Source organism: Chamaea fasciata, unplaced genomic scaffold (assembly GCF_029207755.1).
Source record: "Chamaea fasciata isolate MVZ Bird 193981 ecotype frontalis unplaced genomic scaffold, bChaFas1.0.hap1 SCAF_4, whole genome shotgun sequence".
NCBI classification, from domain to species: Eukaryota; Metazoa; Chordata; class Aves; order Passeriformes; family Sylviidae; genus Chamaea; species Chamaea fasciata.
The window spans coordinates 68535367-68555602 of record NW_027094089.1 but is presented as its reverse complement, the minus strand read 5'-3'; the positions used below and the strand labels follow the sequence as shown (position 1 = coordinate 68555602).

General features: G+C 40.9%; 1 protein-coding gene and 1 long non-coding RNA gene across 2 annotated transcripts; both read left to right on the top strand.

Annotated features, from left to right (window-relative positions):
* Positions 1–1842: 1842 nt before the first annotated feature.
* On the top strand, positions 1843–10786 carry PHAX (phosphorylated adaptor for RNA export). The gene is made up of 5 exons (XM_066181874.1): positions 1843–1940; positions 3998–4617; positions 5925–6045; positions 7831–7914; positions 8956–10786. Exons 1-5 carry the CDS (start codon positions 1845–1847, stop codon positions 9223–9225), a joined length of 1191 nt encoding a protein of 396 aa, XP_066037971.1. The 5' UTR covers positions 1843–1844; the 3' UTR covers positions 9226–10786.
* Positions 10787–13192: 2406 nt separating this feature from the next.
* Positions 13193–15182, top strand: LOC136288552 (uncharacterized). The gene is made up of 2 exons (XR_010720534.1): positions 13193–14160; positions 14881–15182. It is a non-coding gene; the product is annotated as an uncharacterized lncRNA (long non-coding RNA).
* The last annotated feature ends 5054 nt before the right edge of the window (positions 15183–20236 follow it).

Sequence of the window (20236 nt, the reverse complement as noted above, 5' to 3'; positions counted from 1 at the left end):
TCTTAAATTTATTGGGTGTTCAGGACCACATTACCAAGACCACAAACGCCAAGCTGTGATGTATCTCTTCTCAGGAAAATCACAGGTATGTTTTTTCCTGTAGTCAAGATGTTTCCAGTAGAAGCGATTTATCGACTGTGCTGTTTTATTTTTGTTAAAATGTACCTATCCAGCAGTTGGTATGTGCTGAAGAATTATGAGGCATCTGTTAAAAATGGCAGGAGACACAGTTTCCTCCCCTAAATGCCTTTAGTAATAACCAGGGGTCTCGAGGAGTGGCCTACGCCGCCACTGCTCCCTTTTGTCCACACCACTGAGAAGAAGGTGAAATCCACTTTGCTACGTGCGCTGCTGACTGGGAGTTCTCGCCTCACAGGGGTTCCAAAGAACTTGTTGGCTCCTAGAGTCCAGGGGTGTCTCGCTCTTTAAGTACTTTTAAGTTATGGTGAGATAGAAGAGCTTGTCTATGAATACCCTCGGCACAAATACCCTTGGGTGTGGTCAGTCCAGTGCTGTCTTTGGCAGATTTAAATTCTGAGTTGGCTTGTTTCGGCCAGGAGCTTTTGGTGTCGATACGGTCCCATCATGCAGCTGGGCTCTTTTAATTTCCATAAGGGTGGCAGCAGCAGCCTGACTGACAGGCCGGTTGTCAGCAGGAAGTAGGAAGAGGATCAAGCAGGGAACAAGCCAGTGGGACAGGCTGGGTGCAGGCAGGGAGAGCAGCAGCAGAAATGGAGAGCAGTGATGCCAGGGAGCAGCAACGGCTTGACCTGACGGAAAGGCGACGGAAACAGGTAAGTGGGGTCTTGGGGTAAGGGATACAGAGTGGACAAAAACTGCCTTTAGGTAATTAATAAACAGCATTATAACTCTTGAACTGATTTTAACTAAACATTACAACTCTATAACCAACAACTTATAAGTTGTTGTATAACTTATATAAGTTGTATAACTCCATAACAATTCTCATTCATTACAGCATCTGCTTGGATTTGGGTGTTTTTCTCAATCAGTAATTAATAATACCTCAAGCACTGGTATTACCATACGATAATACCATCAGATTAAAGCTTGTTAGTTCCCAAACGTCCTTGAGTTGGGGATGCTAAATTCTTTTTGTTCTACTAATACAAAACCACAGAGTGGCTGAGGCTAGTAGGGATCTCTGGATCTTATCCAGTCCAACCCCCCTGCCCAGACTGGGTCACCAGGTGACACAGGAATACATCCAGGTCGATTTGGGGCGCTTCCAGAGGGGGATATTCCAGTGCTCTGCCCCTCCATGGCAAGCTCTTCCTCCTGCTGGTGTGGAACTTGTTATGTTTTAGTTTATGACCACTGCTCCTGGTCTTGTCACTGGGCACCACTGAATAGTCTGACACCATGCCCTCAGAAATTGCCTTGGAGATATTTATACACATTAATGAATTCCTTCATAGCCTTGTCTTCTCCACACCTTTATTTACTATACCCTTAAAGCCTGTTAGTTCCAGGATGTCCCTGACTACGGGATCTGCTGCCTGTGCCACTGACGAGAATGAACCTCCTTTCTCGCTGATCAGGCTTAGAAGCACACTGAGATTTCACCCCAAAGAACACTAGGCTCAAGGCAAGCTGTCCGCATCCCACACCCTGCAACGCTTGTGCCGAGCACCCCAGGGTCGCACCAGCCGCCTGGGGCACGCCGTAAGGCCGATAACGCACTGCTTCTTTCTACCACGAGCAACTTCCACGGGGAAAGCGCCGGGAAGGAGGAGCCGTGGCCGGGCCGGCCCCGCAGCATCCCCGCCCCGGATGGACGCGCTGTCCCGCCCCGCCACCGCGCTCCGCCCTTCCGCCGGGATATGGCGCAGGAGCCGCGGGGCATGGATGATGACGTGGAGGACGGAGAGCTGTCCGGCTCCGACTCAGACATGCCCGGCGCCGGTTCCCCGGGACAGGTGAGGGTGGGCAGCGGCCGGACCGCCGGGCGGGGAAGCGCCGGGACGGGGAGGCCTCGGAGGCCGCGCCTGAGGAGCTTTCCCCAGTGTGGGCGCTCGTTCCCGGGCCGGTTGTTTCTTCCGGGGCCGGTGGCTTCTCCCGGAGCTTGGTGGCCTCTCCCGGGTCTTCTGGCTTGTCCCTGCTTTGGTGGCTCTCCCCGCGCTGGTACTGCTGGGGCCTCCCTCGGGAGCCGCTGCTGCATGGCGCGCGCGGGAACAATGGGGACAGTGGCGACAATGGGGGCGAGCCGCCGGGTGACCACGCGAGAGAGCCCTGAGCGCTGCCGGCCCCGGGCTCCGCGCCTCGCCCGCGGCTCTCCGTGTCTGGAGAGAAAGGCCAGCGCTGTCCCCGTGTCTCCCTGTGTCTCCCTGTGTCGCGTTATGTCCCCCCCCCGCCACCAGCCTTGGGCCCAACATAACAAGGCGCTGGAGCTGCTGGAGCCAGGCCAGAGGAGGCTTCAGGATGAGCAGAGGGATGAAGCAGCTCTGCTGGGAGGAAAGGCTGGGAGAGCTGGAATTGTTCAGCCTGGACAGGAGAAGCTTTGGGGTGACCTCACTGTGGCCTTGCAGGGCCTGAAGGAGCTGCAGAAAGGATGGAGAGAGATGACAAGGGCTGGAGGGACAGGACACAGGGAATGGCTTCCCAGTGCCAGAGGGTCGAGATGGATGGGATATTGGGAAGGAATTCTTCCCTGGAAGGGTGGGCAGGCGCTGGCACGGGGTGCCCAGAGAAGCTGCCCCTGGATCCCTGGAAGACCAGGTTGGACACTGGGGCTTGGAGCAGCCTGGGATAGTGGAAGATGTCTCTGCCCGAGGGAAAGAGTGAGACTGGATCAGCTTTAAGGTCCTTCCCAACCCAAACCCATCCTCTGTGATTCTTGGAGGATATGAGGAATTTATTCTGTGAGGAATTTGTACTGAGGGTATGAGGTGTTTGCAGTGGTGTACAGACAGGAAAAGATTTCAAGCTAAGATCAATATGTGACACTGTGTAACAAATTTTATTTTCTCCAGTTACTTTGATCTCTCTGATGTAGTTCTGAGAAATGAAGTGCAAAGTAAGTTTTTTACAGAAATGCTCAGTCTTTTTTTATTTATGCTGGTTTTGAGGTTTTTGCATTACACTTGAAGGTTTGTGTTTTGATAATGTGTTAAGTTGAATACTTCTCTTTTCTGTTTACTGTTTGGAGAAAGAAGAAACATTGCCCTTGTTATAAAAAGCAGAAAGGCTAAAAAAAGAATTTTCATTTCACCTGAAAGTGAAGGAAGAGATCTTACTTTGAAAGACCATGGGACAGTGTATAACTTTACGATTAGAAATCAGTCGGGGAATAACTGTAATTAGGAGTCAAAGCATTTCTTGAGTATTTGTTTATCAGTGGAATGATTTTTTGGTGGGGGGTGTTTATTTTAATTAGTAAGTTAATCCATAGTGTCATGTTGGTTTAAGGGAGGAAAAATGGGTGCTTCTGTAAAGGTTCTTCTGTCCTCAAGTTGGTCATGTGCTGTCCTGACTTCGCGGGGATCACAAAACACTTTTAGTCTGAGCACTGTCCCAGTTTTGTGGGTTTGGTTTTGGGGTTTATTTTTGGTCATTTGGTCTTCTCACTTGAAAGACTCCAGAGAGATTATTAACTTCTCTACTGTTAGACAGACCTCTGGGAGGTTGCTGTGTTCTGGTATTTTACTGTTCTTAGAGCTGCTGTGCATCTTGTGTCTTTGTCCAGTTTGTGCATATTCCCCACTTCTCCAGTCCCGTAATAACTTTTGCTCAGCAAAGTTTGCCTTAAGGAGAAAAGCAATTCCTGACGTGTTTCTGTGTCAGCCATGCTCTATTTCATATTCATGCACTCAAAATAGAGGCGTTTCAAAGGATACTTCTGTGCTGTGGCCCAAGAGATGCTCATGGAGGACTGCACAGCCACAAGGGTCAGAATTACACATTTTATCGAATCGACAACTTGATAGCTCTCCTGATTTTCACAAATAATGAGTTTTGATTCACTTTTTTATTTCAGAAGCCGCATGCTGGCAGTGATTCCTGCAGGCCCTTCCAGAGCAGTCTCTCATCCTGTGCTCCCAGCGTTCCTTACAGGACCACCAAGAGTGTGGACTCCAGTGAGGAGAGTGGTTCTGACTCCGATGACGACAGCTGCCTGTGGAAGCGGAAGAGGCAGAAGTGCTTCAACTTCTCCCCTGTCAAACCCGAGCCCTTCCAGCTCAGCCAGAGCCACCACAAACAGACTGCTCTGTGCAGCAAAAAGGTCAACAACATCTGGGGCGCGGTGCTTCAGGAGCAGAACCAGGATGCGGTGGCAACTGAGCTTGGGATTCTTGGCATGGATGGTTCAATTGACAGGAGCAGGCAGTCTGAGACTTACAACTACCTGCTGGCTAAAAAGCTGATGAAGGAAGCCCAGCAGAAGGAGGCAGAGACTTTGGATAAGGAGCTGGATGAATACATGCACGATGACAAGAAGGTGTTGCCGGCAGAGGAGGAAAATGGGCAGGGCTTCCTCAAACGGAAGCGGCCTGTGAGAGACAGACTGGGGGAAAGGCAAGAGATGAAATACAAGGGAAGGTATGAAATAACAGAGGAAGATTCAGAGGAGAAAGTGGCAGATGAAATTGCTTATCGGTGAGTTTAATAATGGTGGATCTTCACTTCAATAAGTACTGGTGATGGATGGAAAGAACGGAGAGGGAAAGCTCCCCTGCTGCTAAATAAGGTGTCACAGTAGATCACAAAAAGCGTTTCCAAAATTCTGGGATAAAAAATGCATTACTGTGGCTGGTGATCTTGTAGAAATATCCAAATAATACTGCCTGTTACTTTGAATTTTTATATTTTTATTTACAGAGCCACCAGGATAGTTTGTTATTTGACAACAGGGCAAAAAATGTTGCTCATTATACAGGTTTAGTATTGCCTTTTTTTGGTAAATACCCCATCGTTGTTTGGACTTTGACACCAATGCACACATGCTGTGGTCACCGCAAAAATCTGTTTTAAGTTCTAAACCTTTGAAACTGTAGATAATTTGGACAGTGCAGTGTTTTGGATGGAGTCAGACTGCCATACTCCTCTTTCAGTGGTGCAAGGGAAGAAAATTATGTTAAAGAGGAAACAAGACTTAGAAGATTTACTGACAGTTAGCTTCACATTTAAATCAAGTCTGGGTTTATTGGTCATAGCTGCTTTTGTACATGGGGTATTACTTCAGAATCTGGCAATGCTAAAGCAATTAGTTACTAATGCTATTAATAGTTCTGGGTAGTTCCTCATTTATTTGAAAACTTTGAGCATACTTCTTGCAATAAACTCATTTTTTATGTAGAGCTTCACTGAAACAGGGCAGAAGCATCTCTTTTCTAATTTTTTATAATTGTAGTGGTGGCCCTGAGCTGTATCAATAGGGTTCTGATTATAGTGTAATTTTTGTTGTTTTGTTTCATTTTAATAGATCATCATAGATCAGTCAATAAACTGATTTCTTCTTTGTTATGTAGGTTTGTCTGAAATGGCACATGATACAGGGGAACTTTCACATGTCCTGTTTTCTCCAGTTGCTGATTTAACTATAAAAAATTAATTGCAACTGTTAAATGCATAAGAAGCTTTTGTACTTTGATTTCAGAGGTTTATGCAGGTCTTTGCAGTTTCATATTTGGTTTGATACTTCACACATCCATGGAAGAAAAGTAACCACTCAAAGCATTTTCTTTGAAACAGGTTTTAAAAATGCATGCTTTAGGGAAAAAAAATCCCTTAGAAGCTCAGTATTTTGAAATCTGATTCAATAAACCATTTAAGCACATTTGAACACATAGACTCGTCAGCACAAAATTAATTATTATTCATTGTGGAAGTCGCATAGTCAGTTATACTCGAGGAATTATCCTGACAATAAATGTGCCTTTCTTTTTTTCCCCCTCTCTGTTCAGACTTTGTGAGCCAAAGAAAGACTTAATTGCTCGAGTAGTGAAAATAATTGGGAAGAGAAAAGCAATCGAGCTGCTGATGGAAACAGCTGAAGTAGAGCAGAATGGTGGCCTGTTCATCGTGGTAAGGAAAATGTCATCCCGTGGGTTTGCCAGGGATGGGGAGGGCAGCACAGTACTTGCACAATATTCACACAGTGCTGTTGCAGGTCTCATGCAGGACGTGTTCTGGAATTTTATGGCCTTCCCTTGCCATGAGACTCCCCTAATAAACACTCATGTAACCTTCCAGCAGGATTTGAGCGAACAGTAAGGTGAATGAACCTGTAAATGACCCAGATTCTTATGCTGAGATTGGTGTCTGATTTGCAGGGATAACGTTGTATCTGTTACTGTGGCTCTACTTGGAATCTTTCTCTCACAGACTTGAGGCTGAAAGATTCTCAGGCTTGAATAAAAAACAGCATTTCCAGTATCCTATTTGCAGAATAACTTCCAAAAGGAAAAGGGTTTGCTTTATTACATAAACACTAGCTTGTGTATCAGCAGAGCAAAACTGAGCACCGATTTCTGTTAGAAATCATGTTAAAAAACCCTATACTCCGTGATTAGGTTGTCAATTTTTAGTATGTTTTTGTTCTTGTTAAATAATGAGCCTCAGTGTAAAAAACACAGTGGGTAAGAAAAGCTGTGAGTGAGGAAAAAGTGGGTGAAAGCTAGAAGATACTTTCACTTGATTATAATTTTTAAGTCCCATCACATGGAAGTAGAGAGGAGGGGAAAAACAAGTGGGTCACAATCTAAAAACACACCAAAACAAATTAAAAAAACCAAACCAAAAAAAACCAAAAAAAAACCCCAAAAAAACCCCCACCTCCCTCCCTCAAAAAACAAATGGCAAAAAATTCCAGCTACCTAGTTGTGCTGGAAGCATTCTGTTGTCTTGAAAATTAAATTGAAAAGTGTTTAATAGAGGAGATGTAGGGGGGCAGCTCTTGGTGGCACAGGTTGCTTTGGAAACAGATCAGAGTATAGTCTTTGAAAAGCAGATCACAAAAGACACCATGAAATGCAGGTGATAAAAAGATGTTCACACGTGCTGTTTCAAGAACCTACTTAAAATCTGACCTTCCCTGTTCTTAGAATTTTTAGATTATGTAGTACATTATTTAGCAGTAAAGTATCACATTTTTTACCAGTATAATCCAGCTTTTCCTGGGGTAAAAGTAGTGTTTTATACTGCAAATTTTAATTGAATAATAGTGTGGTAATTAACACTTGTAATTTACAGAGGTTTCAAAGCTGAGCCCATTCCATGCACTGCTGTTGCTGCACTGAAAACTGGGTCAAACGTGGTGGGGAAGAATTTTAAAGTACAAGTTGTGTTTGCTATGCCTTCAACAGAAATGCAAACTCCTGTAGATAACACATCCAAGTTGTAGCATTTCTGAGCACAATTATTAAAAAACCCTGAGATGAACATAATTTTATTAAATTAGTTTTAGACATTTTACTGGGCTTATGTGTTAGGAATGCTCTGAGTGTTTAACCTAGTGCATAACTTGTTGCAGATAGCTGTGAGAGTAGTTAGAATATTATTCGTATTTTGTTTCTTCACTACCAAAATCAGGTTTAGCATGTAGTTTTAACAATTTAGCATTATATTCTAAAGGAATTTTTTTGTAACTTCATGATTTTCCTGTCCAGATTTAGCAGGCTGATAGTTGACTTTCATATGGCTAATTCAGTCACAAATGAGACATACCCATGGTTATTTTCGTGTGGTATTTGATGCACCAGAACTTAAATTTGCCTTATTCTGTCTCGGCACTGAGTGTTGCCTTAGAGGCTATTTTTTTTGTCAACACTTAGCATTAAGCTTGCTATTCAAAATTTCTTCTCTATTAAGAATGGCACCAGGAGAAGAACACCTGGGGGTGTCTATTTAAACCTGCTGAAGAACACACCGAGCATCAAAGAAGAACAAATCAAGGTAAAAATGTCAGGAGTTCAAATGTACATTCTCATTCAGGCTTTTTCTTCCTACTAGAAAAGTCACAACTGAAACACTCTAACTTCTGACAAATGTAACTGTGTATTCCTTCCATTGAAACCAGACTTCCACATTCAAAAGACAGGCAAAAAAATAAAAGACCTACTCAAAAATTGTTGAATTGCCATTAATTCTAAGCAGAGGGAACTCAACTTTTGCATGTTGCCAGCCACAAAAACCAGTTGAGGAAGATGAGGTTGTAGAGTCTGGCAGAGATAAATGTTAGATTTTCCTAATTTGTATATTGTATTCTCTACAGCAAAGCTGTCCATATTGTGTTTCTCCCCTTGGAGCTTTGTGTCATTGTGCATGGATTGAATGCAGGTCTCTCAGTAGAGTAGTTTTGTCCTGTGTAGCTCCAGCTGTCACCCTAGACATAATTTCTCATTAAATCAGTTGATGATCTGAACCTAATCTGAATTGCTCACTGGGCTCATCTGTGGTGCTCTCTAAATCAGTTTTGTAAGCTTGTAAACATTATTTCTCTGAGTGAAGAAAATACCTTTTTTTTTTTTTTTGTGGCATATGCTACTTTAATGGAGTTTCGGATAGTTTTTATTTTGCTTCTAGGTGGCTACAGATCACTCTGTAAACCCTTCTAGAGTCTGGTACTGGGAACTATGAAAAAAGTCAACTTTGTTTCAACTTTATGATTGATTGTTTGGAGGGAGAAAAAAACAAACAGGAAAATAAAACCCCAGCATCCTTTCATAGATTACAGTGGTCAGAAACATTTTCTAAAAGTTGCAAGACTGATCACTTTACAATATTAGAAATTTTCCATTCTACCCCTCTTCCTTAAGTGTAGTCTTTTCTCACACTTCTGCTCTCAATCACACATAACTTAGTTAAATATTGACCAGTATTTGTTTTTTTGTGGTTTTTTTTTTTGTTTTTTTAATTACTTCTCATTTTTTAGGAAATACCAGTAAAATGAATAGGCAAAAAAAATTTGTTATTGTTTACTTGTTTTCTTTCAAGGAAATATTCTATCTGGAAAACCAAAAGGAGTATGAAAACAAAAAAGCTGCAAAGAAAAGGAGGATACAAGTTCTGGGGAAGAAGATGAAAAAGGCCATCAAGGGGCTTAACCTCCAGGAATATGATGATGCATCTCGTGAGACTTTTGCCAGTGACACAAATGAGGCTCTGGCTTCCCTGGATGACCTGCAGGAGGGGCACCAAGAGGCAAAGATGGAACCTGAGGATACTATTGAAATTGACAATGCCCACGATTTGGAGCTCTTTTAGTTACTAATATTCTTGATAACAGAGTCTCTATAAAAACATGTTAAATGAGCCTTTCTTGAAATTCCAGGGCTTCTTGTTTTTAAAGCATGGGGAATACTTAATGCTGAAGAGCAGGAGTCTCTGCTCAATTTAACAGCATGAAAGACTTTTAATTGTCCTGTTACTTGTTTGCTGAGTCCTCAGAAACTTTTAAGATTTTTCTAGATGACAGCTCTGTGTCATATTAGGAAGTGTTTTTAGTCATGTTAGGTTTAGGAGTTTTAACTTTAGGAGTTTCAAAGGCTATGTTTTAACCAAATACTTCTAATTTAATTTGCTGAAGCACACAAAGTCATCAGGTGAGCAATGCTCTTTACTACAGATGAACAGAAAAAACAGTATAAATTTAGTCTTGATATAAAAGATTATATATTCGTAATGTGGAGGTGTATTGACAAAAACAGCAGTATTTATAGGATTAAGACCTATAAAAACAGATTAGTTTGTGAAATAAACTTAATTTTAGTGGTCAGTGACCTTTGAGTAACAGCCTTGTAAATAAGTGGTGTTGAGCAATGTATGTTTCAGATTTCTGCAGTAGTTTTATTCTTTGTATTCTAAGGGTGACTTGAGCTTCCTATCTAAGCATTGAACTTCCTGTCTAAACATTTTCCACGATTAGACACACACCTAAGTTCCATGGATCTTTTTGTTTGCAGACAAATACAACTGAAAGCCTTCAGAGTAGTGAGATTTTACTGAGCTGTTCCTTTTGAGGGTCTATAGACCATATGTGCAAATATAAACCCTTTACCTTGTAGTTCTTGTTTCTGTCCTCCTGTGTGCAGTGAGATAATATGCAGCTTGCAGAAGATCTGGAGCTTTTCTGTGCTGACTCTTGCAGGAGATATTTTTTTTCATTTGCTTGATGCAGGAAATGGTTGTGTAGTTTGTTAGTTCAGCCAAAACCAATTTTTATGCTGAATATTGTTTTTAATATAGCTGAAGAACATGTGCAACATGGATATGTATGATGTCTGAAGCATTTTGTCACTAATAAGTTGTGGCTTTTTTTTTTCCCAACTTCTCTGCGTAAGTTTTGAGTTCTTGAGTTTCAGAAGGAAAGGGTGTCACAAACAATCAGTTTATAAGATTGAACAGTTCAGTACTACCAAGAGCTGGCATTTAAAGGATTGCAGCATTTGGAAAAACACTTCTTACACATAACAGCACATTCCATTACCTGCCTTACTAAATCTGGGGTTTGACTTTTCTGCTTTTTTTTTTCAGAGCTCTTAATTGTTAAAAAGTTACTCATCAGATGTGCAGCATGCCTTTGCTGGTAGTAGTTGCTGGTGCTGAAATAACAAAATCACTTATTTTTTCATTAATTTTCCTAACCAGCGATGGTCAGAGTAAACTGGTAACTCCCATAAAGGAAACAGAAATTTGTGCTGTTTAATTGCTTTGGGACTGTGCCATTTCATCCTGGTTTTGGGAACTACTTGGGGAAATGTCTTAACTATTCTCTGGATAGAATCGGCAAATTTTAACATTGGTTTAAGCAATTTTTTAATTGTTATGTACTTTGCACTGTGTATTTTTTAATGTTAATATTTCTAATGTTGATTTCCCAGGCAGGGGGTACTGAAATGATGTGTAAAGTATTGTCTTTAACAAAAGGGTGATATGGGCATTAAGTTTTTGGAGGGGGCAGTGAGGATGGGGAGGGGGCAGCGAGGGGCTGAGGGCACTTGGTCTGTTCAGCTGGAGGAAAGGAGACTGAGGGGAGATTCACTGGGGTCTTTAAAATCTTCAGGAGGGGAAGAGGAGGGGCAGGCACCAATCTCTTCACTCTGGTGACCAGTGACAGGATCCCAGGGAATGGCTTGAAGCTGGGTCAGGGTTTTCAGGTTTAGACTGGACACCAGGAAAAGGTTCTTCCTCCAGAGGGTGGTTTGGCACTGGAACATGTTCCCCAAGGTAGTGGTAGCAACACCAAACCCAACAGAGTTCAGGGAGTATTTGGACACTGCTCTGATCAGGCACAGGGTGGGATTACTGGGGCTGTGTAAGGCCAGGAGCTGGACTGGCTGGTCCCAGAAATTCCATGGTTGAGTTTCTTCCCCATGTCTAAGAGACCTTTTCTTCTTGTGTTTTTTTTTCTATTTTCCATGATTTTCAATGGAGTCCTTCCAAAAGCAAGCCAGTTCAAAATGCTGGGGTCAAGTCTTCACTCCTGGTTCAGCAGCAGTTTTCTCTGATATGGAACAGGTTGGATTAAGCAGCACCAGCTTTTGTGTGGTGCTGCAGTTGGGACAGGTTTTCTCTCTCAGCTCCTACTTGCTCACCTTCAGTCTGTCCTGGGCTGATCCTTGCACAGGGTGCAACCCTGCCTGTCTTTTGTCTGGGAGCAGATCTGTCTGTTTAGATTTTGGTAGCTGATGTTCTGCAGGCAAAAATGGAAGCAACATGAGTTGGGATTTGAGCTCTTCAAGTTTCTCTGATGAGCAGGTGTGGTTGAGGCATTATCTTTGCTGCAAATAAAGACTCTAATGCTGGTACAAGCATCACCCTCCATCCCATAAGCTATAGCAGCATAATGAGCCATCTCTGTTATACCTGAAGAAGATGCTGAAAAAATGAGGGAAATGCACTTTGGTCCGGAAACACAAAGCTCCTTTTGCTACCTTGCATCCAAAATTCCAACTGGAAAAAGTGATTTTTGGTACCACTGGAAAAAATAGTTTATTAACAGTTCAGTTTTACTGTGGATCTTGAAAACATCATTTGAAGTATAATTGCAGTTTTACAGATTCTCCTTCCCCTTCCAAGTAGATGATCTCATTTAGGTGTTCTTATGCCCTCTGGGCTTACTAGCTGCTGTTTGCCAAAATTCTCAAGCAAGTGTGGAATGATGCAGTTCAAGTTAAAAAGGTGATGGGAATGCAAGATGATTGTATTATTTATGACATTTTCTGTTACAGAGAAGAAGAATTCCTTGTATTTTTTCAGAGTAAAGGTGAAGGGGTAGGCTGAGTAATAAGACAATTCTCAAGAGTTTGTTTTTTTTTTAAATTATGAGTTTTTATCAGTCATAAAACTTCAGTATAACCACGCTCATTATTTATCCCCTTGGCTTAGACCATCCTACAACTCAGACAATTCTGTCAGAGGCAGTTTTTTTTTGTAGTTTTTTTTTTTTTTTTTTTTAACGTTAATTTCAATGTGCAGAAGAGAATTCATGCCCCAGTGAATACAGGGTTCTTTGATGCCTCACTCCTGTTCCTAATTCTTACTGGTCAGCAACTCCTCAGAGATCCAAGCCTTTTTCTGAACCACTCTGAGACTTCAGTGGATCTGGGACTATCTATCCAGTCTTGGAGCTTTGACATCACAGTTTGCTTAAAGGGATTCAGGAATGTGGCAGAGACAATGACAATACCACCTCTTGGAATCAGCAGGCAGGCAACCTTTGCAGCAGCTGTGGCTTCGTGGTGATTTTGGACTTCATGCATATCACCCTATTCATGGCCTGCTAGACCTAAGAAGTTCTTGCAGAACAAAGCTTTATTTTAAAATTACGTATTTAAAGTTTTCTTGTCTCCCCATCTTCAGTGCTGATAGATGCCACTTTTTCACAGCTGTGGGAGGAACACTCAGCTGTGGTACATTTAATACTGCCCAGCCAAGTGCATTTCTAGAATCACAAACCTATAGACCTAATTACTGATAAATAGGAGAAATGTGTATCTGAACGGAGACTACATACAATTTAGCTGTTAAAGACACCTTTCAGGTTGTTGGGGTTCTTGTTTCTTTTTTGCTTGACCAGAAAGATTTATTTAGTAATTTTAAAGAAACAAAAAAACCAAAACAAAATTTTTGCATCATTAAATACATACAGGAAAAAAAAAATCTTTACTATCTTGAAAACTTTTTCCCCAAATAAAATGTTTTATTAATTGAAAACTTACTAGTGATTCAATATACCAGCATTCTTGTTTAAGACATAATCCCTTTGAAAGGCATTTTCATTTTTCTGCAGAAGTTGTACTTTTTTAGTTTGCCATCTGAATTTTTCATTTGTTTTATCAATGATTAATAGTTTTTGGTTTTTTCCCCCAATGGATAGTACAGCTATTTACAGTTGTTATTTTACATTTTATGTTTAGGTACCACTGATGAGTTTTGTACTGATACCTTTTCAGCCACTAAAATATTTTTATTCAACCTGCAGAACTGGGGGAAATAGACCCTGGAAGACCATTCTGTCTTGGACCACCAGGAGAGACCTTGCCATGGAGCTGAAAGAAAAGCCTCCAAAAAAACCCTAAATGCTTTGAGAAATTTTAGTTGCTCATATTCTCACACATTCTCATTTCCAGATGTTGGGCAACTCTGATAGCTTTTCCATTTGGAAAACTCAAGAGCTGCTTTTTCCTCTTAGAAAACAAACTGGAACAGAATAGTACGTAATGTTTAAATGGCATACAAAACTGCACCAAACTGTTGTATGGACTACTTTCTTTATAAAGAAAAATAATTTTAAAAGCCCACCAATTGCCATTATGTTGACACACTTTTTCCTTGGTGAAGAATATGACAACCTAAAATATTTAGGACTCAAGGTTTTGGTGGAAAATCAGAATGTCTATGTAGATGTACAGGAGCTATGTAGCAGCCTAATCATCTTGTTTTTCCCTAAGTAGTCTCTCAAATCTAAAAAACAAAGTGCATTTATATTTACTTAGGAAAATATATAAAATATATCTTGCACCTTGTTGCTGCTCCGTGAAGAACTTCTGTCATGGTGGATAAAGATCTATGGCTGACACAACCTTCTCTTCTACAGAAGTTGCTACTAATACTGAGTCTATTTCCATGCTTTAAGAACAGGTGACACCTGTAGGAGCGTCTGTGGACGGCGGGGAGAAGGAACTCTGCTGACCTGAGGTATTTTAGAATACATGGTTTTACTGCAAGGGTCGTGGGTAAAGAGGGCCTTGCCTTCAGCCACCAGCCTCAGCTGAAGGGAAGTCCCAAAGAGAGAGGGAGAAAGAGCAAGGGGGTAAGAGTTAAGAGAGAAGGGAGCAAGGAAGCAAGGTGGCAGGGGTCAATGAGCAGGGATTAGAGCGCCAAGAGAGACAACAAGAGTAGGGGGAAGACGAGAGAGTGAGGTCCTTGTTACAATACATTATATCTCCTTTTGTGATGAATATTCTAATTTACAGTGACCAACCAATACAAGACACAAAATCCTATAGAATCTTCATACAGCCTATAAGAACTACTACATTACCATACTGTGTTATATTTTAAACTCTAAAAACTACTCTTTAGACTTTTCTATTTTGCTACATTGACTTTTGGATCCCTTAGCCAGCAGAAAGGTATTGTTCAATCAAAAGGGATTCTCCCTCAGCTGGCTAGGCTATTGTTTTCAGGTTATATAGTAACTAAGACTCAGAATCCTACAACTCAAAGTAAGCTTCCATTTCTATTTCGATTATGGGTTTCATATTTTCAGAATTCTTTGCTAAGCAATCATATTTATAAGGTTTCCCTGATTCATCTTCCCCAACAACCTTCTGTCTGCTTTTATTTGGTTTTTATTTTTAATGTTACTACTCAGAGCTGTTTTCTGCAAACTGCTTAATTTCTTACTTTACACAGATATTACCCAGTGAAAGGCACTGAAGATGAGTTTCTCTGCCAGATCCTCAGTACCTCTCAAAAGGCTGGAGCTTTTTGCAGACTTGGATGCCCCAGTTTATCCAAAAGAGTGCAGAGCAGATGAATTCCTGAGCACCACAGCTGGAAAGTGCCAAAATCTGCAGTTTGAAGAATGATAGAATGAAAAGATCAGGGTGCCAAGCAAACAGGTAAAGAAGGGTCTTAAGGATTCCTCAACTTGAAGATATATTTTTCTGGGTTCTGCCTGGCTTCTCAGGAACACTACTCAGCAGCCAGCTCTGGCAGTGACTTTCTCCAGGAGTTTCCTGTAGATAGGTCCAAAAGCATTTATGGGATAAACTCCATGCCAAGGGCCCTGGTCCCTCGGGACACCACTTCCTTTCCTCTCTCCCTCCCTTCCTCCCTGCTGCAGTTTTGTTAACTCTTCACAAATAAAAAGTGAGTGAGATGTAAACCTGCAGCAATTTTCTCTGCACAGCAACCCTGTAGAGAATGGAGTGGTGTGTGCCTGTGAGACAAGCCATAAGGTAATTCTCAGAGTCATCTCAGCAGTTATATGACGAGATAACCAGATGAGATTAAGGCAGGCATGAAGAGGCTGTTCATGTAATTAATATATCACTCTGCTGCTATCTGCAAAACCATAATCTTTGCCCAAGAGATAGCTAAGAGTGAAATCAGTAAGTTCTCCAGCAAGCCCTTAAAAAAGTGGGGAAATACAATAGAAATAGAATAGAACAGAACTGAACCTATGAAAATCATCTAGTTTAACTGCCTGACCATTCTAGAGCTTTAACCAAAGGTAAAGCCTTTTATCAAGGCCATTGTCCAAATAACTCTTTTTAAGTCATGGGGTATCTATCACCTCTGTAGGAACCCTGTTCCTGAACCTCCTCTGAAACAGCTTGGAGTCAATTCCACCCCTCCTGTCACTGGATTCCAGTGGTTCAGTAGCTCCCTCACCACATCCCCTCCTCAGGAACCTGCAGAGAACCACGAGGTCATCCCTCCAAACAGGACAACCCCAAACTTATCAGCTGCTCTTCACAGGACATGGGACTCTGGATTCATTCCAGTACCTTAATTTGCTGCTTATACTGCCCAGCACTACACACAGAAAACCCCACAATGTTCCTTTGGCCTTTTGGGAGTTTTTAAGAGCTGCCAGTTTTATGTAGGGAAACTTAAGCAGTGAACAGGAACGGATAATGATGCTAACCACCATTCATTTCGAGTGAAATTTCTCGAGTCAAGTAATAAAGTAGTAAAATAATTAAGATTATTTTATTTTTATGAGGAAATGAGTTTAAGTGGGAAAACCAGAATTTTCTTCTCTGAAGATGTAATTACTTGCAATTTTCAAACCAGCACACTTTCACTGTAGTTCAAAAATTCCTAAAAATGACTGAAAGTATATACAAGTGCCTTGATATTTAAAGGTGAAGTAGGTAGATATTAACACCTCAACATGTAAAACTTTTAGCCTCTAAATTGAGACCATACGTTAGGATTTAATCAGCCTCTCTCAAAAGCATAAAAATTATCTGTTTCTGTAGTCCAGAGTTGGTTGTACTGAAGGAAACAAAGCTGCACTACAGCTGTCATTTTCTTACATGTCTTTGATTTTCACTGGGTAGAAAAGAGAGAAAAAACATTTCCATTGAAACATAACCCCGTGACTGAATCTTGGTGGAAGGAGTAATTTCACTTGAGTGAAATTACACTTGGGGAGTAATTTCAGGGCAGGGGAAGAAGGCGTTAAGAGCAACATGTGAGAAAATGTCACCTGTAGTTTCCCTACTCCTTGCATGGCAATTTCTGCATGTCCACAACTCCCTCCAAAATATTCCTATTTAGCATTGTGATTGTTCATAGTTCCTCTTCCTCACACAAACACAGCAGAGCATTTGGCCCAGTTGTCTGTTAAGGGTGATCAGACTTCACCAGCAGCATGCAGACCCCTGGGCTATCCTAAATGTTTTAAAGCTATCAGAGTAATGGTTTCTACCATGTTTATTGTACAGTATTTTGGAGAAAGAGAGTTAGACCTTCCAGGAGGTAGAACTTGGCCTCACCTGGGAGTGAGTTTCCTCCCCATTACTGGAAAGAAGGAAAAACAATAAGGGTCTATGGGCTAAGAGTATTTGAAATTTTTCAGAGATTGCTCAGGAGACCTGAGAGAAATTGGCTGATTTTTCTTAAACTGAAAGATAAATAGGGAAGAGTTAGGTTAATCAAGCTAAAGATGTGGGAATGGCACAAAACAAAGCAGCTGCATCCCTGAAGGAAGTCCTCTGCAGGTGCTGGAAAACGTCTGTGAATCGGGAATGTGAGGCAGCCAGGAGGAAATCTGGATCTGGTGTGTGCTGGGAGGACAGGCTCCCCCAGAGGAGGAGTAAATGGAGGAAACAGCAGTTGGATGTCTGAGAAGTTAAGGAGGTGTTACCAGCAGGACCTGGAGCCAAACTCAGCAGGCCCCATCATCTAAAGTGATGCTGGGGGCTCACTGAAATCCAGATGGAGGAATCCACCATAACCCTGCCTTGGCATGTGCAGGAAAATTAATTTGATTTATATATATTTAGTTAGTTATATCCAAAACTAATTTTAAAAAATGCTGACAAAGTGTGTCATCTCTGCCTTCCTCTAAGTGTCTCTCCTGCCCAAGCATTCCCTAGAGAAGGACAGCCATGAAAATAGCTTTTTATCAAAAGGAGCTGGCTGTGGGGTTGTTTGTGCTGCTTGAATGTGCTTATCAGAGACCAACAGTATTTACTTCTAAGAATAATGGTAATAAAAAAGATAATACATTAGCACTGCTTTGTGTTCCCACAGAGCCACTTCTTTGAAGAAGACAGTTTTATGATGTTTGTCTGTAGAGCTGTAATTTTCACCTTTAAAGCTCAGTCAGGTAATTTTCACCTTTAAAACTCAGTCAAGAATTACCAGGGGAGGAGGAAGGAATAATGACTTTTCTGTCCTAAAGCAAGCAAACTTGCAAGTGAAAAGGCTTATAGCAAATAAATAACTGATTAGTAAAGGTAACTATTAATTAGATTTTTCAGGTATCTGTGAATAGGATAGTTCTTTTCTACTTGGACTTGGAAGCTGATTCAGAGTGAAGCATAAAGTTTATCATGCAGGCTGAATAAAAAATAAATTACTTCCTTATTCTTTTTTGCTTGTTTCTATACACCATATTTCTCCAGCATAATATCCTTCCATGTTGGTACACACTAGAGGAAGTGGTATTTTGCCAGGGCACATTTAGGGGAAATCACAGGCAAGAAAAATTAGCTACATCCTGAAAGGAAAGGCAGGGGAGAAAAAAACAGATTTTGTCACTTTATGTCTTTATCCCAGAAGTTTGGAGAGGATATCTTGCAGGTCCACTATTGCCTATCTGCACACGTATTTTGAGAATTAAGTCATCTTTGCAAGATGTTCAAGCAACCTTTGGCATGAGGCCTGAAATAATTATTCGGATATCTTTAAACTTTTGGAACCAGCAGAATACTGTTTGAGCCTTCGAGAAGTTTAGGAGATGAACAGATTCTCAGAGTTCTAGAAAGCATAGGAGTTTTCTTCTGTAGCCAGCATATCAGTATCTTAGCTATTACCTTGTTTGCATCACACTACTTTCTTTGTAAGAAGATAGAGGAAATGCATTATCCTTTAAAAAGCTTTGCTGTCAAAAGCTGTTTTTCCCACTCACAGGCTGCTACAAGGCAGAGCACCTTTCATTCATGAGATAAGATTTCTGTCTGCTAACTCCAAAATGCTTTTTTATCAGTAAGAATATTATTTCTTTTTGGTACCCTTAGCAGCATTTAACATAGTTTGCCATTTCAACCGTGCCCAAGAGATGCATAAAGTATTCACTTTTGAAAATGGGTACAGCATCAAATAAGAGCCTCCTGTGAAATCCTGTCCTCTGCTGAGCAGAGCAGATCACATTAAAGCTGGCATGGATGAGCAGTCATTTATTCCGGGATGGAATTTGGCGCTTTGTGAGATGCCATTTGGAATTAATACCTAAATCTCTTAAACTATGAGGAACTAAGCTTTTAGGATTCCAAAAATTCTTCATGTGCAAGGCAGCCAATTATCAGTGTAAAATAATTTAATGTATTATTGTAAAATAGTTTTAGATTGATGCAAGTAAAAAAATATCCCATGTAGAAAATTAACAGAAGATCTGAAACTTAGGAAGGTGTGACTTAACAATAGTGATCTCTCCTCATCCTCCTTCGAGAAGTTTCTAAAGGCCGTATGATTTAAAATGTAGTTTCTAGTAGTTTAATCAAGAAGCATTACAGTGACCAAGAAGCACATGTGCACTCAATGTACTCAGTGTGAAAATAAGGCTCATTTGGGGAAATTGCTGCAAACAGTGTCCATTTGGTGACAGCTAAGGCCAAAATCCACAATGAGATACTCACAGATCTTGGAAAGTCTTTTATCTGGAGACTTACCTGACAGAAAAATAAAATGAAATAAAATAAAGGAGAATGAATCTACAAGAATACATATAAGGCTCAATAGTTGCAGGTAAAAAAATAAAAAAAAATAATAATAAAAGGATTCTTGTTACAGAAGAAATAATCCTATCTTTAGCCAGTGCTTTGTTAATTTAGCAGCTGAGGGGACTGGTAAAGTTTTCCCCTCTCATCCCCACCACTGGAATTGTGATCCCCGAGCTGAAGGATCAGATTTTGTGTTATTGGACCTTGGTTTATCTCACCTTAATTCATGATGGGGCAGTGAGATGATCTTTCAGAGACCTTGCTAGCTGAATACTAGAGGCAAACACAAAACACAACTTTAGCCACTGAAGCCAAGTAGAAATAAGCAACTTTTAAATTTCTGTAGTTAATTCCAGGGTGCTCTTGCACTATTTGTAATGGATGTAGGGAAACTTCAAGAAGTGTTGTTATTTGAGCAAACTTATTCTGTGAAAGGCAGTTATTAATGAAAATTATAAGGTGAAATCAGTTTTGCCGAATTACTCAGGATCTGTTCAATAAAGCTCTGCATAGATGGTATAGATCCTTCTTTCTGAGTAATTTGTCCTGCACATACCTGGGCACTGAAAAATGTTCATAATGATGTTACTGGTAATTTAAAAGGTAAGAACCTGCCAATAATGTGCATTTCTCTCCAGAAGTAAGAAGCAGCGTGCCAAAATTAAATAGAGCCATTGTTAAAATGTAATGAAAAATAGTAAGAATTTAAAACCTCTTAAACTTGCAGAACTGAAATTCTCCTATACTTGTGGTTACAATGTTGTATTCATAAAGCCCAGAATTAGAAACTTATAACCAAATACACTTTC